The sequence below is a fragment of the Podarcis melisellensis genome, assembly GCF_964234715.1.
Source record: "Podarcis melisellensis genome assembly, chromosome: 8".
Lineage (NCBI taxonomy): Eukaryota > Metazoa > Chordata > Lepidosauria > Squamata > Lacertidae > Podarcis > Podarcis melisellensis.
Window position 1 is genome coordinate 40,515,556 of NC_138540.1, and position 18,387 is coordinate 40,533,942.

At 48.8% G+C, this 18,387-nt stretch overlaps 1 protein-coding gene across 10 annotated transcripts in view; it reads right to left on the reverse strand.

Moving 5' to 3' along the window:
• The window catches only part of GSE1 (Gse1 coiled-coil protein), a 436,639-nt gene that overhangs the window by 7,896 nt on the left and 410,356 nt on the right, over positions 1-18,387 (reverse strand). For all 10 annotated transcript variants that reach the window (XM_081920151.1, XM_081920147.1, XM_081920145.1 and 7 more), the window contains 8 exons: positions 17,335-17,522; positions 15,736-15,933; positions 14,760-14,951; positions 14,330-14,652; positions 12,900-13,227; positions 6,508-7,100; positions 3,807-3,919; positions 748-1,018 (listed from right to left, as the gene is read on the reverse strand). In XM_081920151.1, the coding sequence (XP_081776277.1) occupies positions 748-1,018; positions 3,807-3,919; positions 6,508-7,100; positions 12,900-13,227; positions 14,330-14,652; positions 14,760-14,951; positions 15,736-15,933; positions 17,335-17,522 (2,206 nt within the window). The remainder of the gene's footprint in view (positions 1-747; positions 1,019-3,806; positions 3,920-6,507; positions 7,101-12,899; positions 13,228-14,329; positions 14,653-14,759; positions 14,952-15,735; positions 15,934-17,334; positions 17,523-18,387) is intronic.

Here is an 18,387-nt window from a genome sequence, read left to right on the forward strand (position 1 = left end):
GAAAGATGCCTGTCTAATTTCACTTAGAAGGGATTTCCACAGGCTTAGATCCACAAAAGTGAATGCATGGCTTCTAATAGTTACAAGCCATGCATCTGAGCCATGGGGGAACACTAACAGAGACACCCCACAAGAGTTCAGTGACTGGGTAGGGATATAAGGGATCAGGCAGTCCTTAAGATAGCCTGGACCTAATTTGTTAAGGGCCTTGAACTCAAAAGCTTGTACCAGCTGCCCATATGCTGTTAAGCACCAGAGTACTGAGTTTAAGGTTAAGCTGAGATCTGAAGATACTTTTTGGTAGTCCCTAGCCCATGCTGTTCATCACAATGCTACACCAATACTACTAGGCTGTTCTCTCTTTCTTAAGACAATGTCGTGTAACAACTGCAGGGCAGCAGCAGGTTTTGGCACTAGACAAAGGCCAGATCCACAGTTTTCCTTTAGTTGTAATGTGGGTTGCTTCTGGAAGATGAGGCTTTGAGAAGTCAAGTGGCCTACAGCCCAGTTTCCAAGAGGCCATTTCACATGACGCTTGACCCTCATATACAAGTTTACACAAAAGTGCATGATTTTTTCTGCATTCCTTGGACACACTGGATTGCAGACTGCAGTTTGTTCAACAAATTCCAGGAGGTACAGAACTGAGATGCTCCTCTGTATGGCCTTTGAACTTACCAGACCCACTTAAACTTCCCTCACACCCTGGAAGATCTTCTACCCATCTTCCCACAAACCAATACTCACCTTTCCGTTTCTCAGCAGTGATGTGGGTTAAATTGAAGGTGGTAAGGAATCTCTTCTTCTCCTCAAAGTTTGGGCTGTTGTTCATTTCATCAGGGCTGTAACGTGTTGAGAGCACAAAACGAGGAGAGGGTGTCTGGCGTTTATTCTGGACGCTAGGTGGCGAGGGGCTCCTCTCTCGCAACATTCTCCGCCGTTTCCTCCGCTTTTGAGTCAGCAGCTCCTCCTTCTGTTGTTGGGTGGTCAGTCCAAAAAGCTGTAGGAACTCCAGTTTCTGGAAGAGTGTAACAAAGGAGGGATGCTCATTCAGATGGTTTCTCTTGCTTAAAGGTACAGTGGTGCCTCGCAAGACGAAATTAATTCGTTCCGCAAGTCTCTTCGTCTTGCGAGTATTTCGTCTTGCGATGCACGGTTTTCCATAGGAATGCATTGAAAATCAATTAATGCGTTCCTATGGAAGCCGCCTTCCCCCGACCTCTTCTGGCAGGCGGCATTTTAAAATCGCCAGGGACAGCGGAGGACTTCTCCGCTGTCCGGGGCGATTTAAAAGCCCCTGGGAAGGCAGGCAGGGGGGACAAAGACTTTTGCCCCCCCGCCTGCCTTCAGAAAAGGTCCAGGACAGGCGCGGACCTCTCCGCAAGCAGCGCGCTCCTTGCGGAGAGTTGCAAGCGCGCCCAGGCTTTCCCGCCCCGCCGCCGGGCTTCGGGACATCGTTCCGATGCCGGGCGGCGGGGGGAGGCTTTCTCGCCCCGTCGCCCGGCATCGGGACGATGCCCCGAAGCTGGGCGGCGGGGGGAGGCTTTCTCGCCCCATCGCCCGGCATCGGGACGATGCCCCGAAGCCGGGCGGCGGGGGGAGGCTTTCCCGCCCCGCCGCCCGGCTTCGGGACATGGTTCCGATGCCAGGCGGCGGGGGGAGGCTTTCTCGCCCCGTCGCCCGGCATCGGGACATGGTTCCGATGCCAGGCGGCGGGGGGAGGCTTTCTCGCCCCGTCGCCCGGCATCGGGACGATGCCCCGAAGCCGGGCGGCGGGGGGAGGCTTTCTCGCCCCGAAGCCCGGCATCGGGACGATGCCCCGAAGCCGGGCGGCGGGGGGAGGCGTTCCTGCCCCGCCGCCCGGCATCGGGACGATGCCCCGATGCCGGGCGGCGGGGGGAGGTTTCAAAAGCCGTCCGGGGGCTTTTAAATCGCCCCGGACAGTCCCGGGGCGATTTAAAAGCCCCCGGTTAGGCAGGCAGGGGGGGCAAAGACTTTTGCCCCCCCTGCCTGCCTTCAAAAGCCGTCCGGGATAGCGGGAAGCGCTTCCCTGCTATCCCGGACCGCTTTTAAAATGCTGGCGGTGGGGAGCAAAGCCTTTCGCCCCCGCCGGCCTTCCTGGACCTCTTCTGAAGTCCGGAGGGGGGAAAAAGGCTTTGCTCCCCACCGCCAGCATTTAAAAAAAGGTCCCCGAGATTTCCCTATGGGCTTTCGTCTTGCGATGCAAGCCCATAGGGAAAATCGTCTAGCGAAGCGTCGCAAAACCCGAAAAACCCTTTCGTCTTGCGGGTTTTTCGTCTTGCGAGGCATTCGTCTTGCGGGGCACCACTGTATACATCAACCAGTGTTTCCATGATATTAGTTCTAAGGTGAAGTATGTGCTATCATTTTGTTTAAAGAAACTACAGGAAGTCTGCATTGCTCAGTAAAAGATTCTCTTTTCAAGAGAAACACCTAGCTGCCTAATTCCTTAAAGGTAAAGGTAAAGGTACCCCTGCCCGTACGGGCCAGTCTTGACAGACTCTGGGGTTGTGCGCCCATCTCACTCAAGAGGCCAGGGGCCAGCGCTGTCCGGAGACACTTCCGGGTCACGTGGCCAGCGTGACATCGCTGCTCTGGCGAGCCAGAGCCACACACGGAAACGCCGTTTACCTTCCCGCTGGTAAGCGGTCCCTATTTATCTACTTGCACCTGGAGGTGCTTTCGAACTGCTAGGTTGGCAGGCGCTGGGACCGAGCAGCGGGAGCGCACCCCGCCGCAGGGATTCGAACCGCCGACCTTTCGATCGGCAAGTCCTAGGCACTGAGGCTTTAACCCACAGCGCCACCTGCGTCCCGCCTAATTCCTTACAGTATGCCAACTACATAGAAAAGAAGGTAAGTTATCAATGGCCTATCTAAATACTTGACAATATTCAGACAGCCAAAAGAAGAAGAAGAAAAAGGAAAAGGAAAAAATAGTAGAATGTGCTTGTGCTTCACTTATGGGTGGGCAGACTTTTTGAACTTGAGGGCTGCATTCCTTGTGGAGTAATAAGAGTGGGTGAGGGTAGTTGAGACGTCCATTGCTGCCACTTCTCTCTCTCTCCCCCCTCACATACAAAACACCCACCCATTCACACAAACAGAGCACTAGACAACCATTTGTTGTTGTTTTTAAAATCCTCTTTCTGCCCAAACGTGCAAGTGAAAATGTGCTTTGAATTTTTAAAAAGAGATAATACAGTATACCAGTGCCCATTTATAGGGAAGGTGGGTAGGAAGGAAGGGTGTGCAGTAGCTACCTCTTTAATAAAAAAAAGTGATAAACTGCATTTGAGCCTACCTACTCCTGCTGGCTCTTTACTCTGTGCTCTTCCCTCTTGAGACTCAGAAGGCAGTGACTGAAGCATCCATAGAGTTGAAGGAGGAAGTGGGAAGAGAGTCACTCTTTTTTACTTCCTCCTTCAACTCTAGGAACTTTTCCAGGCTGAGATCAGCATTCAATCCTCAGCCTGGAAAAATACACACAGCTGGGGGTAGGGAGAAAGTGCCACTTGCAAGAAACTGGGATCTGTGGCACTGATTGGAATTTGCCCTGAGATATTGAACAAATCATTTATATTTGGAACGTCACAGACTCCCACTTTTCAACTGAAGCATATTTGCTCTAAAAAACAGATAATAGTGTGATGTTAGCAAAGTTCAGTTCTTGGTTTTAGGTTAGCAAGTGATCTTACCTGGTGCAGCTAGACTTGTCAACTCTTGCAAATCATTATGGACCAGAATTTGTCCATAGTATTATGTGAAGTAAGAGGTGGGGCTTACCTCAGAGGAGGTGTCCAACTTTAATGGGGGTTGCTCTGCAACACATCGCAGGTGGGCTCGCACTTCCTCTTCATCACTCTCATCGTAAGAGTCATCCAGATCATAGTAGTAACCTGTACATAATAAAGCAGAGAAGGCCAACTTGAAGGTTGCAGGAAGCTGCAAATCTTTTACCTAGCATCATCACGACCTTGTTTTGTTTTTGTTTTCCTGTGGCTAAGAGACACAATCTAGTCTATAATGGAATATGCTTTAGAGTAAAATCTGGGCCCGACCATGAAGGCTATTTGAATCCTAGTAGGTTGTTCTCAGGAGCAGCTGAATGAATTGTCATCACTGTTCTGAGTGTGCAGGCAGTGCCAGATAATGTTATAGCAAGGGCAACAGACTATGCTCTCTGGGCCTCTGATTCTGGAAAGATATCAGCCTCCTGTACAGATACATGTCTGGGGAAAACAGGCACAGAATCCTACTGAGGTTTGTATGTATTCTGCCTCCTGCAAAAAACAAAAAACGCAGTTATACAAAACAAGATAAAATTTGACCAGAAAAAAAGGAAATGAAAAGCTCAGAAGGTAGGCAGGTGGAAGCCAGCTGCTTGTGCAATGCAATGACTGTGCTGTGGTCCCTTGGATGTATGGCTGCTGTGCCCATAAAAGGAGGCAGTTGGCTGTGAATGCCCTGGTGCTCTGAAGCACCTGCTAAACAGTGAGAAGCCTGGTTGCCTTGTGTGCATGTGGCAACCAGGAGGTGCTAGGCAGATGAACATGGTGGGGTGCTAATGATCAGGCCAGGACTCTTCCCGGTACTGAACAGGCTTGCATGCCAGATTCCTAGATTCAGTCCTTCATGCTTCCCAGTCTTTGCAGTGAGCGCATCTGTGTATTGCAGGAGCAGCCACTGTTAATGCTCTGGCATGCCACCATCACATGCTCCCAGAGGCACAGCAGCTAACCATGATGCTAGCTGGCACAGGTTAGTGGGGCAGCCAAAGAAGAAGGAGGCATTTAGAAAGCAGAGAGAAAAAGCTGACTTATGCCCAAAGGGATGTGAGCAGCTACAAGTAGAAAACAGTAACATCACACAATGGAAATTGCAGACCCTGTGTGCCAAACTCACCTTTCCCAACTAAGTGCCTTGCTTTTTTCCTGTTTGCTAATCCCACTCTGGTTTTACATTCCAGATTAATATTTAAAGCTGCTTTATTAGTCTCAGTTCATCATTTATTAACTGGAGGCAGGATTTATGGAGCAACTTGGACAGTGTGCTCAAGGCAGGCAAAGTGGATGGGGAGAAAGGAAGCAGCCTGCCACGTTAGAGGGTCAATCCATTTCTGATATGTGATCCAAGCTACCGGGGCTTTGATAAAACCCTAAAAAGGCTGGTTTTCCCTGAACATTACAGTCTTCCTTCTAGACATTACAAATTCAAGCCATGCTTTTAATTTGGGACAAATGAGGCATCTTGCCTACTGGAGAAGCTTTATGCAAATCAAGGGGTAGAATATCTGAGTCTCAGATACAGCCTTTTACTCATCCTTCTGGCAGCAGCACACTTTAATCTGGCTTCAGTGGATCTCTTCCTAAATTCTGGTGTATTCAGTATTTGCTCTTCCAGGTTTCTCAATCAGGAGGACAATTTGAACAGGGTGCTTTTTCCGGACACCACACAATAGGTGTGGGATTTAGATTGGATTACTAGAGATTATATTACTAATCTCTAGCAGAAAACCACTTAAATATTACTATTATACTAAGTATTACATTTTTATAATCAATCAGTAGTGACACAATGCTTACACTAAGGTGTTAGACAAGTAGTGACTGAACCTACTGTCTCCAAATGGGAACTGGAAAGTCAGCACAATGAGGAAAATGTGTTCTTGAATCCACTTTTAGGAATTTTTGTATGCCTGCTAAAAAAGCCTTGAGCAACCAAAGTTTGCAGTGCTGTGCTGCTTTTTAAAATAACAACATAAAAGTGTGTTGTTGTTTTTTAAAAGTGCCCCTACCAAGTCCACACCTGGCTACAAAGGATGACACCTGGAGGCTAGCAGGGTCGCTACTACCAAAGCACACACTGGCTGTGAGCTTCTCTCCATGCCCCCCGCGCCTAGCCTGGCACAAGGAAAAACATCAAATCTGAAGGAGGGACACTTTTTTCTTTTTCACACAAGTTCCTTGGCACTAACCAAACCATACAGCTCTGCTGTAGGGACTCTTTGGCCGAGACTTCCTTCACCTGAGAGCCCACGAGGGCTGTGTGGCCTCTTAACCGTTCTAAGCACCTCCCTTTGCTTTTCTGCAGTTACGTTATTTAGTGCTCTCTGTAAGAAAGCCGCAGAAGATGGGCCTTAGCTGAGTGGTACAGCAACTATCTTGTATGCAGAAGGTCCCCAATTCAATCCCTGGCACCAGCTCCAGGTAAAGCTGGAATGAGTCCCTGCCTGAAAACCTGCAGAACTGCTGCCAGTTAGTACATATATAACACTGGACTAGATGGACCAAGGGCCCAACTCAATATAAGGCAGCTTCCTGTGTTTCCTATTTTCCTGAGGATGACTGAGACTTCTACTTCCAAAACTGAAGTCATTTAAAAACCCTGTGCAGCCTTCCCTTTTCCAGGAACAAGACCTGGAGGGGAGGCATTCCGGAGTGCTGGATGTATTGTAGGCCCTTCCACAAAGGGTCTGTGCACTGACCTTTCTCCTGGGCTTCTCTCCGCCTTTTCTCCTCCAGGTCCAGCTTGCTGACCAGCTTCCGGTGCTGTTGCAAGAACTCGTCGTAAACATACATGGGGTCATGGCTTCTGGGTAATGGATGCCGATAGGGTGAGCCTGGCTTGGCGTTCAAGCTCATGTCAACCAACTGCCCACCCTGTGAGAGGGAGGCCCTCTGCTGGTTCAATATGGTCTGTGTGGACTTTTCCAGTTCTGCTAAGAAGGGCCCATGGGAAAAGCCACTATGCTCTGCCCCGCCAGGGTCCCGAGGAGGCTGGAACTTCTCCAGGGCTTCTCTTTTCCTAGCCCCTTCCTCGAGTTTCTCTGGACAGTACACCCGCTCAACCTTCACAAGGGGGATGGCTTGCCGACTTGACTCATACTGGGTGCTGTGGCTTGGGAGAGGGTGGCTGTCCTGTATCCTTCGTGCCTCAGAAGTGTCCATCAAGGAGACAGGGTTCCAGAGGGAAGTGGGGACAGGATGGTGCTGAGGCTTAGGAGAGATAAGCGGAGGGGGCCCTCCAAAATGCTGTGGTTGGTCTCGACTACTTGGTTCAGGGCGATTTGGTCCCGATCTGCAAAAAGGATAGAGGTACAATTAATTAACAAAGCATGCAAGGTAAGTGCTTTTCACTGTGACTAAGGCCACATCTTAGTGGCCAAGCGTGCTCTGGTCCATGGGGTCACAAAGAGTCGGACACGACTAAACGACTAAACAACAACAACAAAGGCCACATCTGCACCATACAATTAAAGCATTACTTTGCCACTTTAGCAGTCATGACTCTGCCCCAAGGAATCCTGGGAGCTGCAGTTCATTGATGGGGATGAAAATCGTTAGGAAATTCCCTCTTCCTCTCACAGAGCTACAATCCCCAGAGCTCCCTGGGATTGATTGTTAAACCAGTCTCACACTAGTAGCTCTGTGAGAGGAATAAAAAGGTAAAGGTAAAGGTACCCCTGCCCATACGGGCCAGTCTTGCCAGACTCTAGGGTTGTGCACTCATCTCACTCTATAGGCCGGGAGCCAGCGCTGTCCGCAGACACTTCCGCATCTGGCGAGCCAGCGCAGCACACGGAACGCCATTTACCTTCCCGCTGGTAAGCGGTCCCTATTTATCTACTTGCACCCGGAGGTGCTTTCGAACTGCTAGGTGGGCAGGCGCTGGGACCGAAGGACGGGAGCGCACCCCACCGCGGGGATTCGAACCGCCGACCATGCGATCGGCAAGTCCTAGGCACTGAGGTTTTACCCACAGTGCCACCCGCGTCCCATGAGAGGAATAGGGGTCACCTAACAACTTTCAGCACCCTTAGCAAACTACAGTTCCCAGTATTCTTTGGGAGAAGCTGTGATTGTGCTCTAAGATTGCTTTAGATGCATGGGGTGGATGTTGCCCAAGTGTCATCTTGGTATGTAGCAGAAGGCTCTGTGGTCAGAAAAAATGACAGGCTGTTCTTCATGGAACCCTCTCTAATGTGAGTGATGGACACTGAATCTACTGCTAATTCCTATGGCAGTTAATTTGTATTTATTTTTGTGTTTGTAGTTTTGTCAGTGCTTTCTTATGAACTGCTGAGTGTAATTTGTGCAGGAGAGTAGTTTGTAAATAAAGTGACTAACAGACTGACAGGAAGAGTTGTCTTGTGCCTGCCTGCAGTATGTCATTCTGAGATATTACACAGCCCAGTTTCCACACTGGGATATAGTCCACCCTCTGCTATAACTGAACAAGGGCTGTGCAGTGAGCTGCAAAAGCAGAAGGGCCAAACTGGAGCATCAGATTTCTCATATAAAGCTATCACTGGAGGGCAGTTTGGCTGGGAATATGTACGTGCATACACATCTGTATCTGTGGGAGGCTGGGACTGGGGTGACACCTAGTGGTTTCTGGACTACCTGCAGCAGAAACTAGGTAAGAGGAAACACAAAAATGCACACGCACGCAAACACCTTGTCAACGCATCTGCGCTAATTCCTCATTATTATTTGTTATTCTAACTGATCTGCCACCCTCACTGAGAATCCAAGACTTCATTAATGGGCAGTGACTTCGTCAAGGCCACTTACTCAGCAGTGGAGGCTGTTCCGTTGGGCTGAGCAGGGCAGTGCTCCACCAACCTCTGCCCCCAACCAGCCCCGGCCTGCCTGTCAGCTTCCTCCTCCTTAGTTTCAGTGATGCTCCTTGTAGAACTCATCAGGGAGGAAGACGATAGGGACAAAACTAGAGTTAGTTGGCTCTGCCCGTCACTGGCTCTGGTCTCTCTGCCTTGCCAGTCCCAGTGGGCACCAGCCACTGTTATCAGTTGCCTGTATTGCTGAGTAGGATTTGGAAATTCCATCTGTAACTATGTGCTCAATTAAGAAGGGAGAGGATACGGTTCCCCCAAAATGTATTAGATCTACAAAGAAGTGCATGGATTAAAGTTACATGACTTTTGGTTAATGGGAATATTGTCAGCACTGACAGATCCTGTAGGGCTTGGGGGGCGTACCATAGAAGTTAAAATCAGTGCCTCCTGTCACATGCAGGTAAAAGGTAAAGGTAAATGACCCCTGGGCAGTTAAGCCCAGTCAAAGGGGACTATGGGGTGCAGCACTCATCTCACTTCATACATGCATACCCCTATTTCCCCCCTGAGTTTGATTTGTGGAGAGACGTTTCTCAGCCAATGACATTTGATTGGTCTGATGCATCCTAAAACCTTTTTGGTTAACTGAGCCAATTTTCTCCTGAATAGCTCAGCTGGGTATCCAAAAACTCAGCTGCCGTGTACTTGAGACTCAAAAGTTGGAGGTTGCAAACTTTAGGACGTCTGCTACAAACAGTGAGACAATGTGGGTCACATAATGGCAATAAAATGTGTGTTTTTAAGCATAATCTACTGATTTTGTTGTGATTATATTTATCCCAGCATCCAAACCCAACATTCTGTTGCTGGAAAAGATGAACAATTCATGGCCATCCCCACAGCTAGCAAGCATCCATTACGATTGCAGTTGCACTGGGGAATGTGGTTGAAACATTGGAAAGTGAACCTTGACTCTGAAATGCTCAGATACCCAGTGATCATTAAGCATAATGGCCCCGGGCCCTTTTCGCTGTCACCTGCTAACACAAGGACAGACGTGTTGGATTAGATCAAAAGTCTATCTGGTCCAACATCCTGCTTCCCACAGTGACCAACCAGATGCCTCCGGGAAGCCCACAAGCTGGACACAGTGGCAACAACCTTCTCTTGTGGTTGTTCCCTGGCAACTGCTGCTAACTTCTGAACATTCAGCTCTGATACAGCTATCATGCTACTCGAAGGATAAAAGGATTTGAGAGCTGGAAGTCACCCTGCAGTTCATCTAGTCCAGCCCCAGCTCAGTGCAGGAAACCTCCTTGCAACTTCTTCCCCTTCCCTATCCAGTTGCTGAGGATGGGGTGATCTGTATACAAATTCTGTCAAGACCCAGCTCCCAGCTTCTTTATGGTGGCCTTGCCTAGCCTGGAGGACAGGGATCTTGTTCAAGGGCTCTTGCTGGGAAGAACATTGGCTCTAGAAAAGATATACTACTTTTGCTGCTTTGAGATTTTACTTTTCTATTGTTATGCTTTAATATGAAATATTAGTTTGAATCATTATTATCACTTAATATTGCTGTAATGTTGAATTTATTAATAAGGTTTATTCCAGCCTACTGAAATGTTGTTTCTATTACTTTTTAACTTTTGCCAATATATCCTATAAATAGCTAGTGAATTATCTTGAAGCATTACACACAAGTCCCACTTTACAAACACTCACTATGTTCACTTATCCAAACTCAAGGAAATAGTACCCAAACCTCACTATACAGGTGTGCATGACAAATTCAGTGATTGAGGACGCATTAGAATTTCCCTCATAGGAATCAATGGAAAGAATCAACTTGTTATGTGAACAGAAATTGTTGACAGGTTACGCAAACACTAACCTAACAAATAATTTCCAAGGAATGCATTGTGTTCATAAACTAGGACCTGCGTGTATTTTATGCATTGTTTTATTGGGATCACATTGCTTTGAGCATAGTTTACTATGGAAAACAGAAATGCAAATAAACGGATGATGATGACAGAGGCACTAAGTGTGTCCTTCTGTCACTACCCAGACCAATAACTCTGTTCTTAGTTACTTACACATTCGCACAAGCTCTGAAGTTCAGAATGTGCAAAGATGCCACAAAAAAGCCTTACGCTCTAGTGGCAGAAAGGGAATAACACCATGAAATCCTTCTTGAATAACTAGTAAAAGAGCTAAAACTGTTAGAAGGATAAATATTGCATGTGCTGAAGCTGTGCATTTAACAGTTTTCCACTCCACAGCACCAGGGCCCCGTGCAGCGGAGCATCAAGTTCAGAGTGATGCCTCAATCTGTAATCTGACTGCTGAGGAGCCGGAGAAGTCTTGGGCATCAGTGTTTGCAAAGGACACAATTTTAGGTTGGGGAATCTGGAGAAGGATGCTGGTGTTACTATCCACAACTAAGCTCCTGGATGTGTGTGTGTATGTGTGTGTGCATGGATGATGCTCTTTCCTTTGCCATATGTGAAGCAGCAGCAGTCTGTTGCTGCAGATGTCTCCTGAAGACTTACCTTTTTGCCCAGGCTTTATCTGACCCAAAAGATTGTTTTAAGTGTTTGAATTTTCTAAATTTCTGTTTTGCTTTTGTATGCTTTTATGTCTTTTTATATTGCTATTTTACTGGTTTTAGTTTGTGCTTTTGTTTTAACATTTCAGCGTTTTGTTAGATTATACACTGCTTGGATATTTTTGAAACAGGAATTACTATGTAAGTGCTTTTAAATAAATGTGTTTTTCTGTATGCACACACAAGGTTGTATCAAACTAAGTTTTACTCAGAATAGACCCACTGAAATTAATGGGTCTAAATTAGTCTTGCCATTAATGTCAATGAGTCTACCTTGAGTAGGACTAGCATTGGATAAAATCCCCTCCCATATGGCATTCCTGCTGTCAACATAGCACTCAAAGTGGCACATACTATACAAGCACAATATAATTCACTAGAGAAACAAGCTTTTTTTAAAGAAAAACAATTTATAAAAAACAAAAGCCAATAGATTCTTACTCTTAAAAACCCGTCCTAAAAACACATCCTTAAAAATATCAAATTGGGAGTGGTGCAGACACTCTCTAGTTAACCAGAAAGAATGAGACAACGTCTCTTTCTGTTGAACAACAATGGCCCTGTAACAACAACTTGCCTATGGCTGTAGCTTCCATGGCACCCATTGCCATTATCCAGGCGCAGCGGATTAGCAGCCCCTGGATTGTGGCTTTTGAAGCAAACAGCCCAAGGCCCTTCTCACTGTACGCATTAGAGGTGACCTTGCTCTGCTGAACCATTGCAGAAGAGGATGATGAAATGAGAATTTGACACTGAAGTGCAGACCAGCAATCCACTCCTTCTTATACCTGATTAGCTCCTCTAATCCCCTTGATACCCGAAACCAACAATGGGATCCAGCAGCAGAGCCAAAGGGATGAGTCGAGTCAGTGATGCTTAAGTAAGCGCTTGGCAATAGAGCGAGAAGGGAGATATCAATCCACCCAGAGGCAAGAGGGAGCCGGCAGCAGTAGCGACAGAGACACTTTCTTCACACAGCTGTGCTTTTGCTCCCCAATTCCCACTTGGAATTTGCTACTCATCACACCATGCCCAGGACTGAGACAGAGGGACTCTGAAGCTGATCTGGCAGGAAGCAAGTTGTTGCCTTGGCTGGAGTGTGGGCTCCTGGTCCACAGTCAAAAACATGCACCAGCCGTGTGGCCGGAGGGACTCCTGCCTTGTTCAAGAGCAATCATTTTGCTCTTGGCTAAGCAGGCAAATGAGGCTCTCAAAGCCAACCTTGGACTCTCCCACCCCCCTCATGGGTCGTACATTGGGAGGGCCAAGAAGCAGCAGTGCCAGTGACGCTGCAGCCCATTCAGATCTAGCGGCCTCCAAGACTCAGCTCCCTGCTCCCTCCATCTGCCAGCGATGGCAGCAATTAGTGACAACTGCCTTAGTGACACCTGGTCACAGTCGGTTGGATGGAGGCCACCAGGCTCATTCTGCAAAAGCTTCCAAGCAGCTGTCAGATGGCATTAGCTCCTGCCTGTTGAAATCCAAACATAGTGGAGCCAGATGAAGGCTCTGGATCTTTGCTTACCCTTCTGAGACACCAACCCCTTCCAGGTGGGCTGCCGCTCCTGCGAAAGATTTGGGCGCTTTCAGATCTCCCCTGCCCCGCAAGCCAGATGCAAACAGAGAGTAGCCAGCCAGTAGGATCCAAGAGGCCTCCACTAGCAGAGAGGCCACTCAAGAAGCAAAGCCTTACCTGGGGTTCTCTGGCCGGTGCTCGGCCTCCATCTGGCCGGGCGGGCGCCCAATATCCAAATGCTGCTCCAGAACTTGCTGCCGGAACTCCGACACTTGGGACTGGCGGTCTTCTTTCTCCTGCCGTAGCCGCCGCTGCCGCGCCAGCCACTTCTCTTCCTCATTGGTGCGCTGGATGAGGAGCGCTGTGGCTGTGCTGCTGCCAGGCAGGGGGAAGATGCTGTGGTTGGAAATGAGGCTGGGCACGGGATGGTGCGAGGCAGACGACGAGTGCAAAGGATGCTGGACTGGCTTGGGGGTCTGGATAGCAGAAGAGTCCTTGGGCTTCTCTGTAAGGGGGAAAAAGGCAGCATGCAAATAGGGTCCCCTTAGCCTTGGAATGCTGTCTGAGGTGGCAGCAGGATACTTGGGGGTATGTAGCATTTGTGCCTATGGTTGTCCACAACTGTGGTGGGACAAATGATCTTAGTCAGGGAAGAACAGTGTGACAGGTCAGCAGCACCTCAGTGTCCCAACAGGCCACTGCATCATGCCAGGGCAAACAGTATAGAAAGAGGAAGGACACCTGAGCTACATCTAGCAGATCCAGGTGAATTCACAGTTGTAGACATGGCCCAGGCCTATGTTAATGGAGGTTGATCTATATATGCTATAGGAAGGGTCTCCCTTGGCCAAAAGAATTTGCCTAGGACCCCTGAAGATGTTCATCCAGTGTTGAACAAGGCTATGCAGACAAAAAAGCTACACTCTTTGTGCCAATTTTTGGCTCAGGTAACCTGAATACATTTATGCTGATACAGTTCACCTAATGCAATGTTCTGCAGCAGTGGAGGAGAGAAGGCCATAGTCATTCGCTGGCCAATAGCTCACATATACAGCCAAGGATGACGGGCAGAGTTCTGCACAAGACAGAATAACTACAGGAAACCCGTCAGCTCGTCTGAAATGCTTTACCAGAAAACAGTAACAAATTACAGGTTTCTGCACAGACTTTTGGGGTGAGGAAGGACTTAAACCCTGCCTCCATTTTCTTATAGTCAAATTCTGCAGCACAGATCAGATTCCCACCTGAATGGCAAACCCATTCAGCACAAACAAAGCTACTAGAGCTGTGCAACAATTAATAAAGTAGTGTATGCAATGAAAACAACAGGACATGAGATAGATCCTGCGGGAAAACTTACTGCAGACTGTGTATCCCATGAGTGCTGTTACAGCGGTCACCACAAAACCACCAGAAACAGCACCTCAGTGAGATCCAAAGCCCACAGATAATCAAATCAGGTGATGTTTGCTTCAAGCCCCGTGCCCAGGGGCTGAGTCTTAGGTGTTTGCTGGCTATGTAATGCCCATGGCAAATGGGCTGCTTCCCCTACCCACCCCCAGCCAATTCCTAAACAAAAGCTACTTCAGTGGCTATTTCAGAGTCACCTGCTCGGTTTGGCGTTAGCTGCTCAGATGGTTTGACACGCTCTTCTGGTGGGTGACTCCTCAGTCCGTGCAACTCTGACACTGGTAAGAAGGGGCCTTCCATGGCTTTGACAATGCTCTGCTCTTTCTCCCGGGCTCTTTCTCTCTGCCTCTCCAGCTCCCGTTCCCGTTCCCTCTCTTTTTCCCGCTCCCGTTCCAGCTCCTTCTCCCGCTCCCGTTCTCGCTCCCGTTCCCTCTCGCGCTCGCGATCAGCTTCCCGTTCTCGCTCCTTCTCTCGCTCTCGCTCTCGCTCCCGCTGCCGCAGCTCCTCATCCATCTGCAGCCTGCAAAAAACAAGAGAAAGGCATAGGAGGAAGGGCTAATGGATGGGCCCTTCATTTTGTCCCCAGAGGAGCTGAGATCTTCTAACAGCCACGGAATGGTTCCATACCTCTCTGCAGTCAGGCTAGATATGCGTTCAGACTGAAGGGCAGAGAGAGACGAGTGAGACAACTCGGTGGGGTACCTCACTCCAGACAGGTGGAGGTGCATGGCTGATGGATGAAGCGGTGGGAGTGAACCAGGAGTTGGAATTGGATAGAAAGGTGAGCGTAGAGCTGAGAGGCAGTACGAATCATCCATCCTGAAAAGAGAGGTGCGGTTAGCCTAAAAAGTCTTGTAGCTTTCTTTGCGTTTACGAGAGAGATGCATTTGGTGACTCTAGTAAAATAAAACCAGTTTCACGTTTTGCCCCAAACTTATAAAATGAGGCTATCAAGCACAAGGGTCTTGCAAGGGCATCTTAGAGCTGGGGCATCCCCACATAGCAGACCAAGTTTTTAGCCATCAACTCCCTAACCTCAAGAGATGGAGGCATCTGAAGAGTGGCCTCTCCAGGAGCGGGTAAGGACCATACGCAGACTGTATCCATACACATTCCCACACAACTGCTGCACTTTTGAATCTGCAGCCTCAAAAAACATGGCAAACGTGCAAGCCACCGAAGAAAAGCTGGAGACAGCTTCTCAGGTTCCCCGCCCGCTCTCTCAAAAGGCATTTGTGTTCCAAGCCCATTGCTTGATCTCAGTTCTCCATGGGCACAGCGTGTCTTGCTGACCAGGGCATAACAGAAGCTGGGCGGAGGCAGAAACCGCTCAACAGGACCCCATTCAAAGAACAAATTAGTGGCCCAGCATCTGGACTCCTGCTGCTGCTTTAAGTGATGGCCTGTTGTGCTTTATTACAGCTGTGCTCAAGTCCTCAGAGAGCCCTCCATTGTGGGCAAGACCTGTTAAGACCTATTAGCGGTTGGCTCCAAAGAACACGCCTGGGTAACTGCCCAAACTGCTCAATCAAATCCTGCCTTGCCCACGAGGCGAAGAGTGGGGCCGGCAAAGCCCTTTGCTTGCGTCATCTTTGGCTCTTACCTGAAGGCTGGGTGAGGAAAAGGATGGTGAGCCAGGTAACTGGGGTGGTAGTAAGCAGCAGCTGTGGCTGGATCCAGAGTAATGGGAGGCAGGGAGGACATGCGAAGCTCTTCAGCTGTATGGTAGGGCCGGAAGCTCCGCAGGTAGTCTTCTGTGACTGTGCTGGGAGGCACCACATGGTGGACAGGCCGTGGGAGGCTGCAGAGTGGAAGGAAAGAGGGAAAGAAGTGGAGGACGTTGTTTCTCCTGAGCCTGTGCTTCCATTGGGGCCTGGAGACCTTTGGTCAGGGTATCTAGTCTCCCCAGCCACACATCAGTGCCCAGCCCACACTGACGGAGGCAAAAGAGGAGGGAAACAGTGGACTCCATATGGGGAAAGGAGCCACACTGGCAGGCACCACACTTTTCAAGCTCCCTGCTTAGCATTAAAGTGCTCACATGTTCAGAGTGCTATCCATTTTGCCTTCAGAACAAGATCTGTTCAGGAGTCTGAGCAGTCAAAGCTGCTGCACTCTCATTTTAAAGCAGTTGTTTTGGGGTGGGGGTGGGACACACACATCCAATCATGTACATACCTGACACACACAGCACTTCCTCACTTTGTGAATCATATTCCTTTGCAGGTTGTTTCTGGCCAGATTCCATTTTTGGAAATGGGAGGGACAAGTAGCGTGGCTATCCGTCTCAAGCAGGACTCCCCCCCCCCATTACATAGAATCATCGAGTTGGGAGGGACCCTGAGTATTTAATCCAACCCCCTGCAATGCAGGAATATGCAGCTGTCCCATATGGAGATCGAGCCTGCAACCTTGGTGTTATCAGCACCATGCTCTAAACAGCTATCAGAGACTTACACGTACACACAATACTATGCTAGTGTCCTGGTTCCCGTCTGTAGACTCAGTTCTTGGACTCTCAGCTCAATTATTATTAAAGGCTTTATTCCAGAACTCACTACAAAGCCCCAACATAGATCAGGTTACAAACTATACAGTTCAGAAGTCATATCAGAACTCTAGAATACCTGGCTGAACTCCCCTTTTGAAGAGCAGGACAGGCACAGTCATTCACACAGTTGCCTCCCCGGCCCACAAGGCTGAGCAGGCTGGGTCTGTTCACATCGCTGCAGCCATTACAGATCCTTGGCAAGAGAGGTGGAGCTGGCACACCCTTCACTGACAGGAGGTGGTGCCCGAGTCAAGCAGCTGTACCACGGTGGTTGGGGCATCTGATGTCACTGAGAGGGGACTCTCCCCTGACAACCCGCTCAGACCCTCCCCAGCATCTCCCATGATTGCTTGGTCTCTCCCCAGGATCTAATTTTGCACTCCTGACCCCTTTCTCCCCTGACCAACACTACCAAGACATCTTCATGGGCTCATGATAGCTGTTGTTACTGACAAAGGACTTTTGCAAATACTGCAGTCAGGAAGACCTCTAGAGGCAACCCAAGCCTGCAAGCAAGGCAGAGGCTGGTTCCCAAGACACTGTCACTTTGGAGAAGAAGGGTCTGTCCTTCTAGTGCAGCCTTGGCCAACCTGGTGCCCTCCAGAGGTTTTGGACTACCATTCCCATCAGCCCTAACCAGCATGCACTTACTTGAGAGGAGGGAAACGAGAGTCCTGGATGATGGAGTTCGGAGGGATCCCAAAGGAATAAGGCGTCCCCAGCAAGTGAGAAGGAACTGTTGGGCCACTGGCTTTCTCCTGGGGTAATGGGGCCTCAGTCATCAGGCGGTCCCTGTTGCTGCTGCTGTTTCCACCGCTGCTTCGTGACCCGGCTTCTTGCTATGTGGAGAAAAAGGAAAATATGATCAATTACACACCTGTAGTCCACCCTGGGTAGGGGGAATAGATGGGATGCAAACAGCACAGACCCAACACCTGGGGAGGTTCTGTGGAACATCTTTAGATGTTTTTGGACTCCAGTCAATGCAGCCGGTAGTCAGGGATCATAGGTCCAGCAATGCCTGGATGGTGACAAATCCCCCACTCATCAGATTCCCATTAATTAATGAAGACTGCACTTCTGTTTGCCGGTCTCATGTGAGGAGCAGCCGTGTTCCTGCAAGGCACATGTGCCGGACAGGAGTCCTGGTGTGATTGACAGAAGTGCTGCTGCAAACCCAAAATGCACAGATGTCTTATTTTATCTGCAAAGCACTTTATGAGGCTGATCCTCATCCCATCCCTGCCATCATTCCAATTTGACGGACTGAGGACCAATGCTGAGAAACAGCAGCTGGTCTGAGATCACACAAGCAGACTGTGGTTCAGGTGGGATCTCAACTCTGATTAAAAACAATTGGAAAGTGCAAATATTAATGGTTAGGTGAATACAATGGGACTCAACTTTCATGAAGCATGCATAGGATTGTGCTGTCAAGTGTTTTTGCATGTCTTTGTATGCCCTGGGGTGGGCAGGACTGTACAGTAGTTCATTTGTATAGAATCTGATTTGTATGCAGAAGGTCTTCAATCCAATCCCCAGCATCTCCAGGTATTGTTAGAAAAGATGCCTGCCTGGAAACCCTGAAGAGCCACTGCTAGTAGACAATACTGACTTAGTTAGAACAATGGCTTAACTCATCAGAAGGCAGCTTCGTATATTCTTATGAATGGGATGGATGTCAATTGTTAACACACTGTAACA